The 19,833-nt window shown below is 30.8% G+C and overlaps 2 protein-coding genes across 11 annotated transcripts in view; one reads left to right on the top strand and one right to left on the bottom strand.

Annotated features, from left to right (window-relative positions):
* Positions 1-11,225, bottom strand: part of LOC113855035 (phospholipid-transporting ATPase 2) — a 31,526-nt gene extending 20,301 nt beyond the window's left edge. For 2 of the 9 annotated variants that reach the window (XR_003502818.1, XR_003502819.1), the window contains exons 1-18: positions 10,962-11,180; positions 9,846-10,070; positions 9,126-9,339; positions 7,562-7,678; positions 6,853-6,945; positions 6,563-6,737; positions 6,298-6,464; positions 5,643-5,747; positions 5,240-5,337; positions 5,006-5,148; positions 3,982-4,078; positions 3,753-3,862; positions 3,504-3,668; positions 2,220-2,374; positions 2,063-2,143; positions 1,757-1,877; positions 711-817; positions 273-404 (exon numbers count right to left, since the gene is read on the bottom strand). Coding sequence is in view for 7 of the 9 variants with exons in the window: in XM_027486474.1 (XP_027342275.1) it covers positions 273-404; positions 711-817; positions 1,757-1,877; positions 2,063-2,143; positions 2,220-2,374; positions 3,504-3,668; positions 3,753-3,862; positions 3,982-4,078; positions 5,006-5,148; positions 5,240-5,337; positions 5,643-5,747; positions 6,298-6,464; positions 6,563-6,737; positions 6,853-6,945; positions 7,562-7,678; positions 9,126-9,339; positions 9,846-9,970 (2,205 nt within the window). In the remaining 2 variants the exon portion in view is untranslated. Of the gene's footprint in view, positions 1-272; positions 405-710; positions 818-1,756; positions 1,878-2,062; positions 2,144-2,219; positions 2,375-3,503; positions 3,669-3,752; positions 3,863-3,981; positions 4,079-5,005; positions 5,149-5,239; positions 5,338-5,642; positions 5,748-6,297; positions 6,465-6,562; positions 6,738-6,852; positions 6,946-7,561; positions 7,679-8,870; positions 9,340-9,845; positions 10,071-10,939 lie in introns of all 9 variants that reach the window. The other 7 variants (XM_027486474.1, XM_027486479.1, XM_027486475.1 and 4 more) reach the window with 7 other exon arrangements.
* Positions 11,226-15,525: 4,300 nt separating this feature from the next.
* Positions 15,526-18,648, top strand: LOC113855450 (probable aminotransferase TAT2). 2 transcript variants are annotated; one of them, XM_027487094.1, is made up of 7 exons: positions 15,526-15,921; positions 16,545-16,884; positions 17,013-17,231; positions 17,405-17,464; positions 17,846-18,001; positions 18,101-18,194; positions 18,296-18,648. In XM_027487094.1, the coding sequence occupies exons 1-7, from the start codon at positions 15,653-15,655 to the stop codon at positions 18,412-18,414; spliced, it is 1,257 nt and encodes a 418-aa protein (XP_027342895.1). In that variant the 5' UTR covers positions 15,526-15,652; the 3' UTR covers positions 18,415-18,648. The 2 variants fall into 2 exon arrangements, with proteins under 2 accessions (XP_027342895.1, XP_027342894.1); XM_027487093.1 differs by having other exon boundaries at positions 15,623-15,921; positions 17,846-18,025; positions 18,296-18,539.
* The last annotated feature ends 1,185 nt before the right edge of the window (positions 18,649-19,833 follow it).

Genomic DNA, 19,833 nt, shown 5'->3' with positions numbered 1-19,833 from the left:
CAAACCAATGTCATTATTTTCTGATAAATTAAAACAGAAACAATACAAACAGCAGTATCATGTTCCCATTAGAGAAAAACGTAAGACATTGGTCTTATCATCCCCTTCCTATTGCAATAAGTTAATTAAAAGGAACCAAGTAACACAAGCCTAATATATAACAAGGACAAACAAGTGGTTAAAAAACAAAAAAACAGAATATGAAGCATAACAGTATAAAACAACACAAGGCAACATATTCCTATAAATGGATAAAACTGCCAAAAAAGCACCTGTGCTTTTTGTGATGGTGTCACACGACAACATATAGCAGTCCTTGACAAAACTGCCAGCTCAGTGAAAGCTTTACGGTAATGATTAAGTGCGATCTCAAGTGCCCACCCATCAATAACAAAAGCCACATCCTGTTTGAGCAAGAAGAAGAATGAGCAGATGAAACGCGAAACTTTTTATCTTGATCTCAATACATGTTTACTAAAAAGAATGTCCTAGTCAAAAGTCAAAACAGTCAATGTGTCTATACAAGAGGCCTAATTTTATTTTATTATATTTTTAATATATGAATAGAATTTATTAGAGAAGAGAAAGAAAAAAAAGCACTAGAGAAGATAATAAGATATCCTCCAAAATAGTAACCACAAAATACAGAACAAAGAAGAAAAACAAATTACAAGATTCTAAGATGAAACAGAAACTCAGCTCAGCAGTACCTTGGGTTCTGAGGTAGTTATCCGCATAGTACGGAGCACTCTCTCTAAACTTCTACAAACCTCATCTCCTGATTTTCCATCAATTGATAGAAGCTGTCCCTTTGGTTCTATTAGTTTTGGGGAGGAGGCAATTGTAAGAACAAAGGCTTCTCAGTATAACCACCATAAATTAAAAACCTTAGAAAAGAAGGATGCATAACACTACTCAAACAATAAAATATAAAGCAATTTGTGAATACACACATATCCTAGCTCTTTAAAAAATGGAACATGCACAACAAATAGTTAAATTAAAGTTGAAAGAGTGTTATTGTATACGTTGGAAGCCAAAGCTGAGAACCAGAAGCTTCACTTTTTGAAGCATTCTCAATAGGACTCGAGATGTTTTCAAACTTGGGGAAGATATTTTAGATATTTCCTGATTTTGAGCTTTTATGACATTCCAATTATTGAAGTATTGTCATCAACTGGAAAAAAATTATTTATACGGCCATCAATTAATAGAAGCTGTTCCTTCAGTTCTAATAGTTTTAGGGGGAGGGAAATATAAGAATAAAGGTTCTCCAGCATTACAATCATAAATTAAAAACCTTCCAAAGACGGGTGCATAACACTAATCAAACAATAAAATTTAAAGCATTTTGTGAACACAAACATACCAATTTCTTCGAAAAACAGGATTATATGTACAACAGATAGTTAAGTTTAAAAAGTAGCATTATTTATGTTGGTAGCCCAAGCTGTGAACCTGAAGCTTAACTTTTTGAAGCATCCTGAATAAGACTTCAGATATTATCAAATTCGAATAAGGAATTAGTTATTTCCTGATTTTGAACTTTTATGTCAACATCCCAATTATGAAAGTGTTGTTACATAGCTAGTGAATGGTATAACTTATAAATGTATGCTTTTCGTGATAATAGTTTGGACATAATGAGACTCTAATGCTACTTGAGTTTTTGGACAAACACATTCAAAAAGTGTACTATTTAGACAACACATAGATGAAAACTATGATATTTTGCACGATCTCAAATCTTAATCACCTGGGGAAATAAAATTACATGACAGAGCAATTTGTATTGCAGTATGCTGCTTGTCTCCAGTTAGCATCCAAAAATTTATTCCAGCTTTTCTCAGTGTTTCTATTGTTTCTGGAACTCCATCCTGAAAAAGTATCAAATAAAAAATATGATAATAGTCATCATATTAACTCACATGGGAAATTCTTTCTTTATTTATTTTTTTCTCCTTTAACAATATAATATAGACAGAGATTCAGTAAAATTATAAGGATTTAAAAATACTATCAGTAAATTAGATTGCTATCTGCTAGGACAGCTAATATTCACCTGTAAACGATCCTCTATTGCTGTTACACCAAGAATTTCCAAGTCGTGTTCTACTCTTTGACAGACCTCAGCTACTCTCCACTGTGAAAGATATTAAACTGAGAAAGACAGTTTTTGAGTTAAAGTATACAAAATCAGTAACAAGCATGTCCTTTACCTCCCTATCAACCAAAGTGCTACTGGCCTCTTTAAACATCAAAGACCATTCTTGATATTCATCTCTCTTTAACTCACGCCAAGCAAAACATAGCGTACGTAATCCCAAGTGAGCATATTGCTCCACAGCTTCAATGAAATGGCGGGTCTGCTGCCCTGCAGGAAGCAATGGTGTCAATCATACAACTAAACAACCATTCAACAAATGCACACCAGTGTATTCAAAGTCTGGAGAACCCTTGGGTTGGTAAAACTCAGTTTTGGCATGTTTACCAACCAAACTAACCAAATCACTTCAGAGAAAATCTCAACTGATTAAAGCAATGCTTTCTGACAAAACCCAACAACTGAGTTTTACCAACCAAACTAACCAAATCACTTTGGAGAAAATCTCAACTGATTAAAGCAATGTTTTCTGACAAAACCCAACAACATAATCCAACCTTAATAATAATTGCGTAGCATTTGATTCATTGATTGCCTTTTGCAACTTCCATTGGTAATAATTTTTGCATTACATATATCATTTAAAATATAAGTAATATGTAATCATAGAGACTATATGTATATTGGGAAAAATTATTACAAAGGACCTGTATGTGTTGTTGTACAAACATACATGCATGTATAAGTGTGTGTGTTGTTCAATTTGGTTGCAGTTGGAAGTCTAGACACAGACACAGTTTTGGGCTTTCTTTAATGTAGATTTTTTGTCAGCCTTTTAGCGTGGAACTGAACCTTGTAAAAATACAATTTGTGGCCGAAACCAGGCCCTATGACCAGTTAAGTCCGTTCCAGTTAAAAACCATCTAATTCATCTAAATCATATGATCAATTCTGGTTGTATCATATTTGAAAGGTTAGTTCCAGTCCATGTAAAATAAGTTGGAGTAAAAGTACAAGACAATAAAGACTTGTCACAGTAGCACAAAGGTCAACTCCACGTAATATATTAAAAAAAAAAGGGGGAAATTAAAACAACTGACAAAACATTTGAGCACCAATATTTGGCAAGGATTATAACAAAAAAATTGCTCCCACAATAGTGCATAAGTATTCAATCTTGATAGCTCCCTCCCCTCTCATCTGAAATCACTATACTCCTCTCTTGGCTCTAAGCCACCAGCAGGTCACATTCATATGAAGAAAAGAAAGTACGAGGAATTAGGAAGATAATGTACAAGCAGTCATGACATGAAAAAATCGAATTAAATTAAAATACCTACATAAATAATATAAGAATGTCCTAAAAGTAAAAATAAACAGGAAACATAAATAATCTCACCAGCACGAGCATATGGAAGAATAGCCTCATCTGCTCCCTTTGACAGGAGAAGGATCTTTCCATTTTGGCAATCTTTTAATACTACTGACATTCTTTTCCTATCAGAGGTGAACTCTAAGGTTTCCAGAACTTCATACTGAAGCATTGAAGAGTTGAACTTGACTTCTGAAATATTAAAGAAAATGATTATATGAACCCAAGTAGGACAACTAATCAGTCATGCTTTCAAAAGTATGGCAAGCAAAGTACCCAGAATATTTCCATTCTTATTAAAGAAAATCATGTGCAACCGAGCAGCAGCATGAACAAGAGCATCCTCATCCTGAGACTGTGCCTTATACAAGATATCTCCAGTTTTGCTAAGTATGACAGTACAAGAACACAAATACAAAATTAATAACTTTTGCAATGAAAATATTCAGACTAAGAAACAAGTTTCATCATATCCATGTCCTAGCAAGGATAAAGGCAGAATCACCTGCGTGTAGGAATGACAGTATTACAGATTGCCATAACTGTAAGAAATCGTACAACATCAGAAGAACCACTGGAAACAGCATTGAGAAGCTCTACATCTGCACATCACAGGAGGTTAAACTTGCAATCAACAACAAATAAAGAAGGGAATATATCTTCACAAAACAGTCAGTAGTTAAACCAAAAAGTCAACGAGTGTATGGATAAGCACTAAAGGGAGAAAAGAAGAAATAAAAGTTAATTCCCTTTTGTTCCAAAATATGCATGAATCATTTCCAGTTCTTGAAGTACTAATTCAGACAATCTTTAAATTTTAGACTTTCTCCAGTGCATTCACATTATGCACCGGAGATGTCTTTCAATGAAAAAGAAAAGATTCATATTTTCATGTCAAATGATATTAATGCCTATTAGTTGAGAAACTCAATCTTCTATTTAAAAACATAATCATACATGTGATAAATAAGAAAACAAAGACTTCTAAAACTAAGTGAATTAAGGAAACCATTGGAGCTGTTAATGCTGGAGTCTTTTTGAATACCTTAAAGATAAGAATAGGCTGCCGTGATCAAGGTTTTTGAGAAAATCCATTAAGCACAATTATGTTATGCTAAAAACCAAATAAGTGTCAACTGCTTTTGCAGTTACTTGAGAGTATGCATAAGTTCAAACATTTTTTTTAATTTCAATTTATTTAGAATGTAACTTCACCCTATGGTGTTTTTCACGAACCAAAATATATAGCCCATCTTCTCCCATAGATGGCAAAATCACAGTTCAGTTTAGATTTCTCAGATCATTAAGTTCAGAAGATCAATGGTATTAGCCATGCCTAACATATAATACACTCTCAATAACAGAAGTGAACTCATTTATTTGGGAAATCTCCAATATATCAACCCAGAAATTGGTATCCAGATGCAAGGTTGTAAATTCCAGTACACTTTCCAGTTAAGGAAAAAATACTAATACCGCTATTACATGATAACAAGGCAACAAGAAAATGTTCCACCAACCAACCAGACCTTTCAATGCATCTCCATTCTCATTTCCATAGAAATTGCCGCTAATACAACATCTTCTAAATATCATCTTATTCTCAGTCAGGGTGCCTGTTTTGTCAGTCAAAATATACTCAACTTGTCCCAGGTCCTCACTTATCGCAGTACTGTCAAATACAACAAACATCATTAATAAAAAATGTGCTGCTGTACAAGCTCCTCAAAGTAGTTAGAAATCAGGATCCTTCAACTACTTACTTAGTTGCATGGGATGAAATACTAGTCTCTAGGTCAATCATCTGATGGTCCCAGTCAATAAATTTTGCATACAAGCTCTTCACCAAATCCAAAGATACCTGCCACAGAAGGAACAGCTGGCTGCATCAGCTTTAGAAATGGTCACCCTCGACATATTTACAAAATCTTGAAATATTCCAAAATTAAAAAATAACAGGCATTAGTACTATAATTATCAGTTGGAAATCATAACTTTTTATGAGAATTTAAGTTATAATGATATCTTTTCATTAGTTCCTAAGGTCATCCAAGTTTTTTAATGAAAGGAATACCACTCTACTTTCTATACTATGGTTATTTTTAAGTGACAAGCATGCTGTATCATATAATGTACTATAATGCAAAACCTTTACCACCAGCTCACCTTAATTGAAATGGGTATCATGATGGAACAAAGAAGCTCGAATCGCAAAGGTATGATCAACAGTTCATACCAAGGGCCTTCATGAGGGTAAAGAACATACCATTGCTTTGAAAAACAAACAAATAAACAAACATGAGGATCCACCTACAAGCATCTTGAAGGTAACATTTGAAAATACGGAAACTTCAAGAGAATCATAAAAGATAAGGTATCAAAACATGGCAAAAGTCTAAACAGAAGATTGATTGGAAAAAAAAAACACTTGAAGGATATAATAGCAAGATGACACAAAAGAAATTACAAATTTAGTGCTCACTGTATGAAAAAACCAGCACACCCAAGCAATCATTGAAAAAAGGAGTAAAATATTATGAGAAATATATCCCCTAAAACAAGTCAAAGGCTGCCTTATTAAAGAGTACAATTTATGCTTGAGTAAGTAGTCTGCACGAAACACAAAGGAAGTAACAAGCCAAGTCAACATACTCTTGTTAGAAACAAAATTAAAATTGCAAAGAGTGCAACCACCTTCCATGGCAGCACAAGTAAATGAAAGGACAATACACAAATAATAAAGAATAGATAACATATAACAGGCATAAGATTTGATACAATTTATAAGTGCATAAGAACAAGTTCAGATATTGTGACATACCTTCTTAGCTTCTGTATCCTTCCAAACATTACCCGCTACACCAAGAACTAAAACAACAACAATCTGGAATATAAATATGGCACCAGTCAACTTGTCAATCATGGCATCCATAGCAGTGAGCTTTGGTTCTGGGATACCTCTACTCATGCCCAATTTGGTTTCATTACCTGGAGAAATGCAACACGTGGCAGATACAAAATTTAAATTGTTGCTTAAAGCATATATGCAGTGCCAAGAGCTTATTACATCATATACATGGGCTTGCCTGTATACACAGCTACTCCACATGCCCACTCAGTGTTTCTCAAGTAACATGACTGAAGAATAGTATTTTTAATGGTTAAAGGGCATATATCATTATCTATAAATGGGGGGAACAACCGCATGTTTGCATCAAATCTCCTGATGTCTTTATCTGGACTGGGACATTCAATTACACCCTGGATACACACACAGAAACAGAAAGAATCCGTGTAAGTGGTTGTCCAATATAAGAACTTTTGACACTGAACTTCTAGCAATTCTATGAATTATCTACTTCAGATAAAATCTTGCCTTAATTTTGTGCAATAGTTCAACATCGATTCCCATGCAAGCAGAAGGTATGACCCGTGTCTTCAGATCAGTTTCACCATCCAGCGCAGCTGTCTGAATAACATGTCATATGATAAGGCGCTTACAAATGTATATATGATTTTGTTTGGATGCAATGATTTAGCAAGGAAAGGAAAAAAATAATCGTGGGACCCACAAAAAAATTCAGCCCTGCCATGCCATGAAAACTGCATAGTAAAATGGGAGGGAGAGGGGAGGCTAATAGGGTTTATTATTGTTTTTTAAATGTTTTTGTATAATATAAAAAAATATTTTTTATTACAAATAATATATAAAAATATTTATTATTAAATTATTTTTTATGATTATTATACATATTTTTTAATACAAACTATTTATTTCTTTTTTTTCACTTACCTAAACAAGTAGAAAGAAAAAAAAATTCATCCTATTTCTATCCATCAAAACAACTATCTTATTTCTACTATCCTCCTTTTTTTTTTTCTCTTTATTCTTTTCGTCTCTATTTCAATTTTCATCCCTACATCCAAGCAGACAAATAATGAATTATGCCCTCAACCCCACCCCCCCGGGGGCCAGAGAGAGAACACAAAAATATAATAAAAAATAGTGGAACTATGTTTCCATTTCCCTGCAACGCCACAGAGAAAGAGATGACCAGTTTTAGCATGTTTCATGACATAATTACCTCTATGTAGCAAACTCCTTGAGGATCGGAGGTCCCAATCAAAACAAGGTCACAAGGCACTTCATCATTTTCACGTAGCCACAATATATTACCTACATGAATATCCTGGGCTTGGATCTACATCATTGTAACAAACCCCACCCAGGAAAAAAAAAATTAGGTTCACAGATATATATATATATATATATATATATATAATTTTAAATGATAAAGCTTATGTAACTCTTACTACTAACAACACAGAATCAGACCAAGTTTCATGTAAGCTAAGTAAAGTTTGAAGTCTATAGGCCGTTTTATTTCATTTTGCAAAGAAAAAAAAAAAAATACTTTATGATGTAGCTTTTTTAGAGATTTTATGGTAAAGCTTACGTAACTCTAACTGCCAACACAGAATCAGACCAAATTGCATGTAAGCTAATAAGAAGTTCATAGGCCTTTTTGTTTCATCTTTCAAAGAAAAAAAAGTGTTTTATGATGTTGCTTTTTTCAGAGGTTTTATTTTCAGAAGCTACCATTTTTAGCTTAAAGGAAAGAACTAACAGCTTTTTATGTTTTTTTCTTTTAAACCGAAAAAAACTAATCTAGTGAAAGATTAGTTTTTTCCTGAATAGGCTTAAATAAACATACCCTTAAATTATTTAAATGGCACAAACAGGTGTTTGACCACAAAACTAGAATCACAATATCTTACAAATTAATACTTCAGGCAGGTCTAAGAAATATTACTCTCGTAGATTAATCTGTACACTCATGGTCATGGTCACATAAAGATTTTGGCAGGATAGTGAACAATAAATATGGTATATAACTGTATATTGCTAATGAGTACATACACTCACTAAAATCTGGGTGTGGGATACAGTCACTCATTGTTTCCCATGGCCTCATTCATTAGAATGAAGAAAAGAATGGCAAGCATCCCATATATAGGTTACACCACTAACCATTTTATAGTCCAGTATTTCTTAAAATATTTCTTATAAGATAAAAGTTAAATTCTATTTTGCAGAATATGCATGATATATGAAGGAAAAAGTTAACATGCAATTAATCATCACAAGAATGGACCAATCACACATGCACTAGTCTCTGACCTTTTGAACCAAAAAATGGGGATGGCAAAAGGGAAAAAGAAATTTAACAGTCTAAAGAAATAACAGGGAGAACATAAAGTTTGGGAAGAATGCATATTATTTGATGAGTATACTCCTTGCAGATGTACATAATTAAACTGCTAACTCAGACACAAATGTATACCTAAAAATAGCATTCTAATAATTCAAAAACCCAAACAGAAACCTCATACCTTATGCATAGGGTTTTGATTAAAGTCAAAATCATCTACTGAAATGAAAGAGTAACGATATCTTGGAAAAATCAACAGATATTCCTTTGCGATGAGAAAATTCAAAATGATGTATAGTTATTGAAATGATGATCAATGGCTGGAAACTGCAAGCCAAATCTTTTCTTACATCTTTTACTGTTTGGTTGTTCTGTTCTCAACTCCAAAGAAACACAGAATGAAAATATATTTAAGAAAATTAAATATGCTTCGTACAAGTTTCTTGATGCCCTTCTTGACAACCCAGACTTCCTTCTCATTTGCCTTCTTGTCAGAAAGATATCTATTATAATCATCCCATGCCTCTTTTGATGCAGAGACAGCAAAAATAAAGATAAGTGGACCCCATGTACTGGCAGGATTTACTGGAGTAATGAGAGGCCATAACTGCAGGCAAGCTATCAGCAAAAAGTACTGATTCATGAACCGGCTGAAAAAAGGGCGTAAAATCAGACAGATTAAAGATATTTACATTTAATAAGAAATTTAACATGAAAATTCTCCACCCAAGAATAATTCATTTTGTTTAATTAAAAAGTGCCTTGGTCATTCATAAAAGATAAGGAAGTGTGAACAAAATAAAAAATAAAAAAAACAAAAAGAACAAGGCTGAATCCCTAGAATCTAGGATGAGTTACATGAATGTCAAATTAAAATTGTTTGATAATTGCAAACCAATTTTTTATATTTGACCCTACATGCTCCTCTAATCTTCTGAATTCTACCCTTCTAGTGCTAATTGATGCATCTCTAAAAATTGAAAACACGCAGAAGATCCAACAAAGTGAAATTTCCCTCCTTGCAATCAAACCTTGGTTATTCAATATCAAAGATAGCATTGGTAATCAAACAAATACGTGTTGCATGTGTTTGCATAAAAAATTATGACACTTGTAATAAAAAATGATGATTAAGAAGTAGCATCAGCAGGATTACCTGAACTGTTCCCATAAATTTTTTGGAAGAAAGTTTAATACAGTATATTTTCTATTTGATATACGATTATCACAGTAAAGATCATGAGATGATTCCTCATCATCAATGTAAACATAACGCTTCATTGTTGAATTCTGAGCATTTGCTTCCGTATAGATTATCTTCTACACCTTCATTAAAACACTCAAATGGAACAATGCTGAGGAAACATCCAACACTCGTATTCTACAAGTATAAGGGAGAGAGAAAATCAGATTTGCACATTAAAATTGTTATCATGAAATCAGAACCTAGGAAGTATATCACCAAACAAAGATAACAAGATTGAAGGACCAAACCCAAAATCAAAAATATTTACCACAATTCTCAAATACACATGAGCATCTCAATATGCAGGCCACATTAGTGCAACAAATATCATGCTATTCTCAACATATCTAAATGCAAAATGCTACCAAAGTATTCAGCATCCAAATCAAGACGTCCTGTGTATAATACCTTAAGCCAATTAGACTCAAGCACAACAGAATGACAAAATTCATTGAAAATAACAGGGAAACTTAACACGCAGAAAGGTACTAAATAATCTTATAATCAACTACATATCAGAGAAATCGCCTCGCGGTGAATAAACGAAGACTGCACCAAAGTATGGCAGTGGAAACACAGCCACAATTTCACACATCAATCCATCGCAGCCTTACCATATCCAACAAAGTACACTTCATATTTTTTTTTTCCGGAGCAAACAAATAAACAGATCACTTACAGAATAAGCATCATGCTTTACATGCCAACATTTGGAGCTGCAACAATAGCAAATTAGAAATAATTTTGAACTACGAAAAGCTCATTCCACAAATTTGGAAATTAAACTAACCCTGGGAATCAACTACACTAACTCTCGCCAAAAGTTCCACACGAAACGTAAAACGCCAATTTCACTCGATTAACAAGAACAATCGCCATAGTAATATGATGTGAACTCTTTCAGTGCTCACATCGACTAATTCCTAATCGCGAAACTCAGTCGTCCTAATACGAAAGGAAATGAATTCGACAGCAAAGTCGTTTTGCTCATCCTAAACATATACCAATGAAATGTAAAGGAAGTACCAATCAGCTAAGAATCCACGAAAATCGAAGTCGGATTTCGACGCCGCGGGTCCTGAACTATGCGTTCGATTTCGATAAAGAGAGCTTGGGCATGGGATGATCAGAGATCGTACGTGTAAATTGACCTCTCTAACTCTCTTCCCTTTCTGTTCTGCGATGGTAATAAATACGCGTCTTTCGTATAATATACGATCCGACTTCAAATTTTGTTAATGCTCTACGCCCCAGTGGAGCATTCTTCTGTTTCATAGCCTTAATTTTGTTCCCTAAACTCGGGATTTTCCACTTTTTCATCTCTCGTTTTTTATTTTAAAATTATTTTTTTATATAACATGTATTTTTATTTTTTAAATAATTATTTAATTATGCATAAAAATAATCATTTAATTAATTTTTTAATCATTTAATTCTATATTGTTATTACAAGGATAAATATAATTGTGGATATCACCTAAATATATCAACATCTCTGGAGGATTTAATGTTTTATTCACACCCTTGATTTGCGTGTTTAGTGATTTTATTGTTCAACATAGATTAAAAAAATTAAATGTTATATTAGCCAACGCAATTATATGACGTGAGTAGTCTTAGCTTATTCTTTTTTTCACAAGAGATTGCATTTTGTAAAATGACCATCAAATGAATACTGAATAGAATGTGTGATTTTTCCTCAAACCTCATCTAGATATTGTCTTTAATATGCTCATTACATTGTCAATTTGGAATGAACAAATTATAAAATATATTAACACATTTAATATAGTTCTAATTTAGTACTAAAATTGATTGTTATCTTAGATTTTATTTTTTTTATAATGTTGTTATCTTATATTTTCATTAAGTAAAAAATATACTATAACATGTTTTCTCAAATAATCCTACGACACTTAAATTAAAGTGGCGACAAAATCTATTAAAAAATGTGTGTTGATTGATATTTATTTTATATTTTTTTAATATATATTTAAGAACACATAATAAGACTTTATATAATAAATTTTTATTAAAAATTATAAAATTTAATTTATTGATAGTATAAAATCATAATTTTTCAATAATAATTTGTTTTTAATTTTTTATTTATACTATTTAATATGATTGTATTTATTGATAGTTAAATTTAAATTTATAAAATAAATTAAAAGAATGTCTAGAAATTGATTCACCTGTTTAGTGAGTAGTCTTATCTTTTCTCTAAATCTTAACAAAACAGTATTATAAATCATTAATATAAATTTAATTATACTTGTAATTTCTAAGAGTATAATATTTTCAATTTTTATTTAAATTTTATTTATTTTTACTAGCACTCTATATTTGAAAAAAATATTTTGTTACTTTTTTTACTGAAATCAAAAAATAAATTTTAGATAAAGATTATTTAAAAATTTAGATTGATAAAAACTAAGAATAAACATAAACCAAAGTTAAAAAGCCAACTCAAATCAATTATAAAAAATGGACCAAGTATCATATTGGATAAAAAATGCAGGTTGTATTTAGTAACACAAATTTAAAGTTTATTTAGAAGTTTATAATTTAAAAAAAAAACTAATAAAATTATTTGATCACCCCAAATTAGAAAAAATACAACTCAAAAATTATCAGTTTAAGAAATACAAATATTCACTACGCCAAAAATAGATAAGAGAGCAGTTTCATTTTAAATTAGAGTGCGTTTAAAATAACTCTAAAATTTGGTATTATCCAATATATTACATTTAGTAACACAGATTTAAAGTTTATTTAGGAGTTTATAATTTTAAAAAAAAACTAATAAAATTATTTGATCACCCCAGATTAGAAAAAATATAACTCAAAGATTATCAGTTTAAGAAATACAAATATTCACTACGCAAAAAATGAGATAAGAGAGCAGTTTCATTTTAAATTAGAGAGCGTTTAAAACAATTCTAAAATCTGGTGCTATCCAATATATTATATTTAGGAGAGCGGTTAAATAACCGCTTTCAAATGTTAAGATTAGAGAGCGGTTCCGCGTGAAACCGCTCTCCAAAGTATAAGTATAAGATTAGATAGCAATTCCACGCAGAACCGCTCTCCAAAATATGAATTTAAACCGCAAATTTAAAATTTAAAATTTATTTATTTGTGAGTTTTCTGTAACAAACTAAAATTAATTTATTGTTACGTTTAAATTTTAATTTACAAGTCTGACAATCAAAATTTCTTCATTTTTATCACAAATCAAAATTGAATCTTTAGTTCATACGCTATGTTAATCAAAAAATCATATCTGCACAAACTAAACAGTAAAAAGAGAACAAATTAATAAGATAATTCACTGTTAACAAAGTGAAAATGAAAGAAAGGGAGAATGAATGATTTACCGTTAATAAAGAGAAAATGAAAGAATGAATGAGAAGAATTGTAAAAAAGGTACCTACAAATGTGAACGAAAAACTGTAAAAATATAGAAGATGAAAAGAACTTACAAACGTGAAAGAGAACAAATACACCAACTTTGTTAACGCATAAAAGATGAAAAGAACTTACAGAGGTAAAAGAGACCAACTTTGTTAGGAAGATAAAGAGATTTATGAGTTGAGCGTGAACGTGTTTCATTTATAAAAGTTAAAGACTTTAGAGAGCAGTTCTTTATTAACCGCTCTCTAAGAACAACTTTAGAGAGTATTTTAACATTAACTGGGAGCATTTTAACGTTAACCGCTCTCTAAATGTATTGTTACAAAACGATTTTTACTAACCGTTATCTAAGTTAGCGCTTTAAAAGCTTATTTCTAGCGTAGTGATTTTTCATAGCTCAAACATTCCAATAACTAACTACATTTTATGCATTGTGTAATTGTTTTCTTTCTTTGTTAGATCGTGACAAATATAATCAACTGTCTAGAGATTACTTCTGACTCACCAACATTCGTGCAGGTAATAAAAAACTATTGGCATAAGCAAAATACAAGAATATTAGATATTCATCATCAATTTAATACAAATATGCTTATACATGAAATTCTTGCCAAAACTGAAGATATTCTATGATGGATGTAAGGAGATCCCTTGTTAGTTGTCTGACATGCCCTCACAAACCAGATGGAGCTGTGGTGGTGATGATGCTAAGTGGCCTAAATAATTTTTATGCTTTAATCATTCTATAAATTAAACATGGGATCATCTTTACAAAATATCATTTAATGGAAAATAGGATAGAGCAGGGTGGAGATTGAGTTTTCACAACTTGAGGGCATCATTGATGATGTGGACTTTTGTTCTAAGCTTGCTAAAGAGGATTGTGTAATTCTTTTTCCCTGTGAGAATTTTCTCTAATCATTAGAATTAAATGTTTTAGTGAGAAAATAAAGTTGTTTTCTATCCTATGGTTATATATATATATATATATATATATATATATATATATATATATATTAACCCGACTTCCTACGAAATTCTGACTAAAATAAGAACCTAGAGCACTAAATTAAACAAAAAATAATAAAAGACTAAATTAAAACTTAAATTAGAGTAAAGGATGGAAAAACTAATTTTATTTAATAATTTATTATTAGATTTAATGAATATTAAGTTTCTAATAAAAATAATATTATTAGCTATAGTAGTTTATAACATATCATAATGATTCTTCTTGTTTTTACTTTTAGCAGTGAAAATATTTTTAAAATTAAAATTAATGAAACTTACCTGCATTCAAGTACGTCTCAAGAGAGGTTAAATAAATTCATTATTTTATGAATTGAAAATAATTAATTTCTAAAGTTGTTTATTCAAATTCAATAGCAAATTTTGTATCATAGAAATAAGACGAATATTTTTTAAGTAAATACGCTTAGGCCAACTTTGTCCAAATCTCTTTGTTTTGCCCAATGCTTTGTTTCATACCCATGATCTTTTTCTTTTTCTTTTTTTCAACTGTTCCCCAACTTGCTAATTTTTGTTTATAAGAATCAATGATGTTATTTATTAAATCCATATGAAATATTAATATATTTATTTTTAAAATATTAAATAAATCACAATCATTAATATAAAAAGAGTATAAACGGTTCTGCACTTTTTTTTAATCATTATTTGTACTAGAAGCACGAAAACAAATGAATATAAAATAAGATGGCTTCAACACCATTTCCAAAGCCTAAATAAAAAAGTCCTGCATCTTTTGAAAACCAGTCTGTCTACTGTCTACACAATACGCATGACAAAAAAAGATATTAAAAAATAGGCCATACTTTACACGTCATTTTACTATACGATTTTGTTTTTTAAAAACTGTATGAAATGAACTCTCAATTTGATTTTCTCCACAAAATTTTATTATTTTCTCTTGCTTGGTTGCCACTGCAGTTATATTTAATTTAACTATTCAAACCTTACTTTCCGGGTAGGATGCTTGTTCAAAAGCTCTTTGAAAAATGTCGTATATTTAATAAATTGCATTACGACCAATGTTTGCTTGTCGTAGTTATATTTTATGTATCTAATTATTTTCTTTATTGCATATCAGCAATAAAAGAACACAAAAAAACAAGTTACATGGAACCCACCAACGTGGATTGCTGTTGCTGACAATTATTGACAGTAACAGAACACAAGTTCCATTTGTCTTTCTTAATTGGATATTTTCCCTACCTACATGTTCCTTATATAATTCACTTCTATTGATTGGCCAAATTCCACTACACTGGGCAAAGAGAATGGAGAATGGAAGTGAGAAATGGAATTTTCAAGGGAACAGTGGGTTGAATGCTTCATCCATGTCTGTGAGGGGTGTCTATAACATGCTGATGCAGAGAATCAACAACAATAAAGACAAGAAACCCGTTGTTCGTCTTTGTCGTGTAGATCCCACTGATAACCCATTGAATCGGACTACCCCTGTTGCTTGTGATGCTGTTGCTGATGCTGTTCACTCATTTAACTTCAACTGTTACCCTCCCACTGTTGGCTTACCTCAGGCAAAGAGGTTTGTTCACTCTCAAATGCTTAGCTATTACCAAAATGTTAAAAAGTTTATTAAAATGATTGAATATTTAAATGTATTTCGATAATTTTTTAGTATAATTTATTAAAAACAAGGTGCTTTTAGTTTATTAAAAAGAGTTTATTGAATAAATACTTAAGTTTGTTCCTAAACAAAATTATGGTCATGTTAAGAATTAGTTAAATGAAAAGCTAATTAAGTTAAAATTATATTGAAAGAAATATATGAATATATTAATAATAATTTTTAATAAAATATTGTATTTTTAATTTCTTAATCACTTCTACAGTACTGGTTAATATATGCCTAAAATTATTGTGTGATGTCATAATACGTAGTGTTAGTTTGATAATTAGTAATAAACTAATAGGTTATATGTTTTCATGTGGATTAAGTTCGCCAAGTCTTTGCTATGCATGTGTTGAAGTACCAAATCGATTGAATGATTAAATCTAAACTGATAGATTTTGTCATATATTTGAATTTGACATTTAGTCATATGATGGACTGCATATTTATAATTTCTCTTACAAAGTCTTTGGCGAAAATCAATTTAACATGTTTATGTTGATTTGGTAATAATTTACTATAATATCCAATAACAGGGCTATTGCAAATTCTCTCTCTTCTGATCTTCCATACCAGTTACCACCAGAGAATATTTTTCTTACCGTTGGTGGCACACAAGCTATAGACATAATGTTACCTGTTCTTGCACGTCCTGGTGCTAACATTCTCCTTCCAAGACCAGGGTACCCACAATATGATTCTCGTTCTGCTTGTTGTCTCCTTGAAGTTCGGTACTTTGATCTTTTGCCTGAGAGAGGTTGGGAGGTTGACCTTGATTCCCTTGAAAATCTAGCAGATGACAACTCGGTGGCTATGGTCCTCATCAATCCTAGTAATCCTTGTGGAAATGTGTTCACATACCAACATTTAAAAAGGGTACATATAGTCATACACATGTTTAGGAAAGCCATTTAAAAAAAAAGTTGAATCAAACACTCATTTTTGTACTTACATTATTTAGGAGTTTTGAGTTGAAATGTAATAACATTTTAGAGTTCTTGTAGGTTGCTGAGATTGCGAGGAAACTTGGAATCTTCGTAATTTCTGATGAAGTTTATGGGCATGTAACCTATGGAAGCAATCCATTTGTGCCCATGGGAGTGTTTGCACCAATAGTGCCAGTCATTACAATTGGGTCTTTATCAAAAAGATGGTTAGTTCCTGGTTGGAGACTTGGTTGGATAGCCGCATGTGACCCTCATGGAATTTTTCAGAAAACTGGGGTTAGTTTTTATTTTAAATCTTTCTGTTCTTATTATTATTAGTGCGAGAAGGGTTAGAGATTTCATTTTGAAGATCAAGTGGAATAAAATCTTAATTTCTTAGCTTAGGTAGATATAGTGGTAATGACTGATTATATTGTATGAATTATGCAATTGCTTTCTTTCTTTATCAGGTTCTGACAAATATCATCAGCTATTTGGAGATCACATCTGACCCTCCAACCTTCATGCAGGTAATCAATAAACTAGCTTAAGCAAAAACAAGAGTAATAGAAAAATAATGTTATAAAACTACATCTTTTTTTCTTCAACTGAATAAGTATACATACATTTAGAATTTAGGATCTCAGGGTGTTTGAAAAAGCTTACGAAAATTTTTTAGAGATAACTTATTACTTTGATATGTTTTTTTTTCATTTATTTAATAAATTTATTAATATAATTGAAGTTTATTTCAAAAAGTTTTATAATAAATTGAAAGGATAAACCTTAGTATAAAAAAAATATTAATAAGTTATATTTCTAAACGCACCGTTTATACTCTTTGCATGCACACGTCCTTTTTCTCATTTTCTTTTATCTGAAAACGAAAATGAAGACTAGCTGGTTTGCAGGCAGCAATACCTGAAATCTTTGACGAAACAAAAGATGATTTCTTTTCAAAAAATCTTAATATATTGAGGGAGGCTGCAAACATATTCTATGATGGATGCAAGGAGATCCCTAGCTTGACATGCCCTTACAAACCAGAAGGAGCCATGGCTGCAATGGTACGTGGCATAGAGAGTTTCAAGGTTTTCATCATGTTGTTAATTTAACACTAGATTATCTTTACAAAAGATGAATTAGTAATAAATTGAATGGAGCAGGTGAAGATTAACTTTTCAGAAATTAAGGACATTATTGATGATATGGATTTCTGTACCAAGCTGGCCGAAGAGGAATCCGTCATTCTTCTTCCTGGTAAGCATTTTTTCTAGTCATTAGAATGCATGTCAGATTCATCAATTTGGTGAATAAAATAGTGACGATGAGAATTTCTCTTTATTGATAAATAATACTAGGCACTACGGTTGGACTGAAGAATTGGGTTCGAATTAGTTTTGCTGTGGACACTTCTGATCTTGCAGCTGGCCTTAGCAGGATCAAAGCATTTAGCCTTCGACATGCAAAGATGCCATAAAAGTCATGGCACGGGGGAGGTGTTGGTTACTTATTTGTACGAAGATAGTTGCCTTTTATTTTATAATACTCTGGATTTACAAGTAAATCAATGCTATTCGAATGCTGCCATTTATTATTATTGTTATTATAGAGTACACTCGTCATATTTAAGGGACGGAGTTAGAATTTTGGCTAAAGAGAAGTCCAAATAAAAAAATTAAATGATATAGAATAAATAAATAAATTTAACTATCATGTTATTCTTCATTCACTTAACATTGTATTTATATATAAATTTGGTATAAAAAGTTTAAGAATATTAAGTTATTTTTGTAACCAACAATCTCAATTCATGAGAAAAATCAATCTAATAAATAATAATAATAATAATAATTTTAGTTATTATAATGAATGATCTCCAACTCCATTAAAGATAGAAGGTTTATGGTGGTAGGTAAAATAATTTCATAATAGCTAGTAGATGGATTTAGATTCAGTTTAATAATTGTACTATCCTGTTATGTTATTTTATATTTTTGCTTAAGCAAAAATGTAAAATTTTGCTCAATGCAGGCATCAACTATACCAAATTCTAATCCCTAGTAGATTAGTTGATAATAAAGTGAGCTAAGAAGCAATTAAGCAAATAAATGAAAGTTATGAAATTAAATTACGAAATATAATATAAAATAACTCATCTTAATCATTTATAATTAAAAAGTAACTTTAAAATGAATTCTAATATTTTTACTTTAATTAATGAGTTATAATTTTTATTAATAAAAATAATAATGTATATATATATATATATATATATATATATATATATATATATATATTAGGGTGTTCCACAACATACATATGTCGGACAAACTAAATCCTGCATTTTCAAGTTGTTAAATTTTCTATTATTAAATTTTGTATATTCTAAGCATTTCTATTTTATGTTCATTCAGTCTTTTTTTTATTATTCTTTTCATTTATGTTTCTCATTCTCTTTCAAACGAGGAGGATTGAATTTGTCTCTTCTCAAATAATATTTTAAAATCCTAGTTAAATATGATCTGAAAATATATTCCATTTTCATTTTAGAACCTGATTGGATCAAATGTAATTATCCAACTTTTATTGATTTAGTTATGGTTCCATAAATACTGAACACAACAACTAAATCCCCTGTCCAATGACATGAAGTCTTTTTTACTTTAAGAAATTGCATTGGTTTTTTTTAGTTATTTTCATTCCAAGATATCCGATACAAAATATGTTTATATAAACTCCTCAATAAATATTAATTATAAAAAATAATATATTGAAATTAACTTATATGTCTTAATGCTTTGAATTTTTTTATCTAACTTATATAAAGTGATATAAAATTATAAATCAATCATAAATTGCACATTTCTTTCGATCAAGAAAAAGTCCTATAAACTAA

This window comes from Abrus precatorius, unplaced genomic scaffold (assembly GCF_003935025.1).
Source record: "Abrus precatorius isolate BTA unplaced genomic scaffold, Abrus_2018 Scaffold11, whole genome shotgun sequence".
NCBI lineage: Eukaryota > Viridiplantae > Streptophyta > Magnoliopsida > Fabales > Fabaceae > Abrus > Abrus precatorius.
The sequence above is the reverse complement of the archived record's forward strand: the minus strand, read 5'-3'. Positions and strand labels throughout refer to the sequence as shown.

Bases quoted from the DNA above. Each gene is read 5' to 3' on its own strand.
- LOC113855450 (XM_027487093.1), top strand. From the start codon at position 15,653: ATGGAGAATGGAAGTGAGAAATGGAATTTTCAAGGGAACAGTGGGTTG. The intron at 16,885-17,012 runs GTACATATAGTC...GAGTTCTTGTAG, and splicing joins CATACCAACATTTAAAAAGG to GTTGCTGAGATTGCGAGGAA. The intron at 17,465-17,845 runs GTAATCAATAAA...GCTGGTTTGCAG, and splicing joins ACCCTCCAACCTTCATGCAG to GCAGCAATACCTGAAATCTT.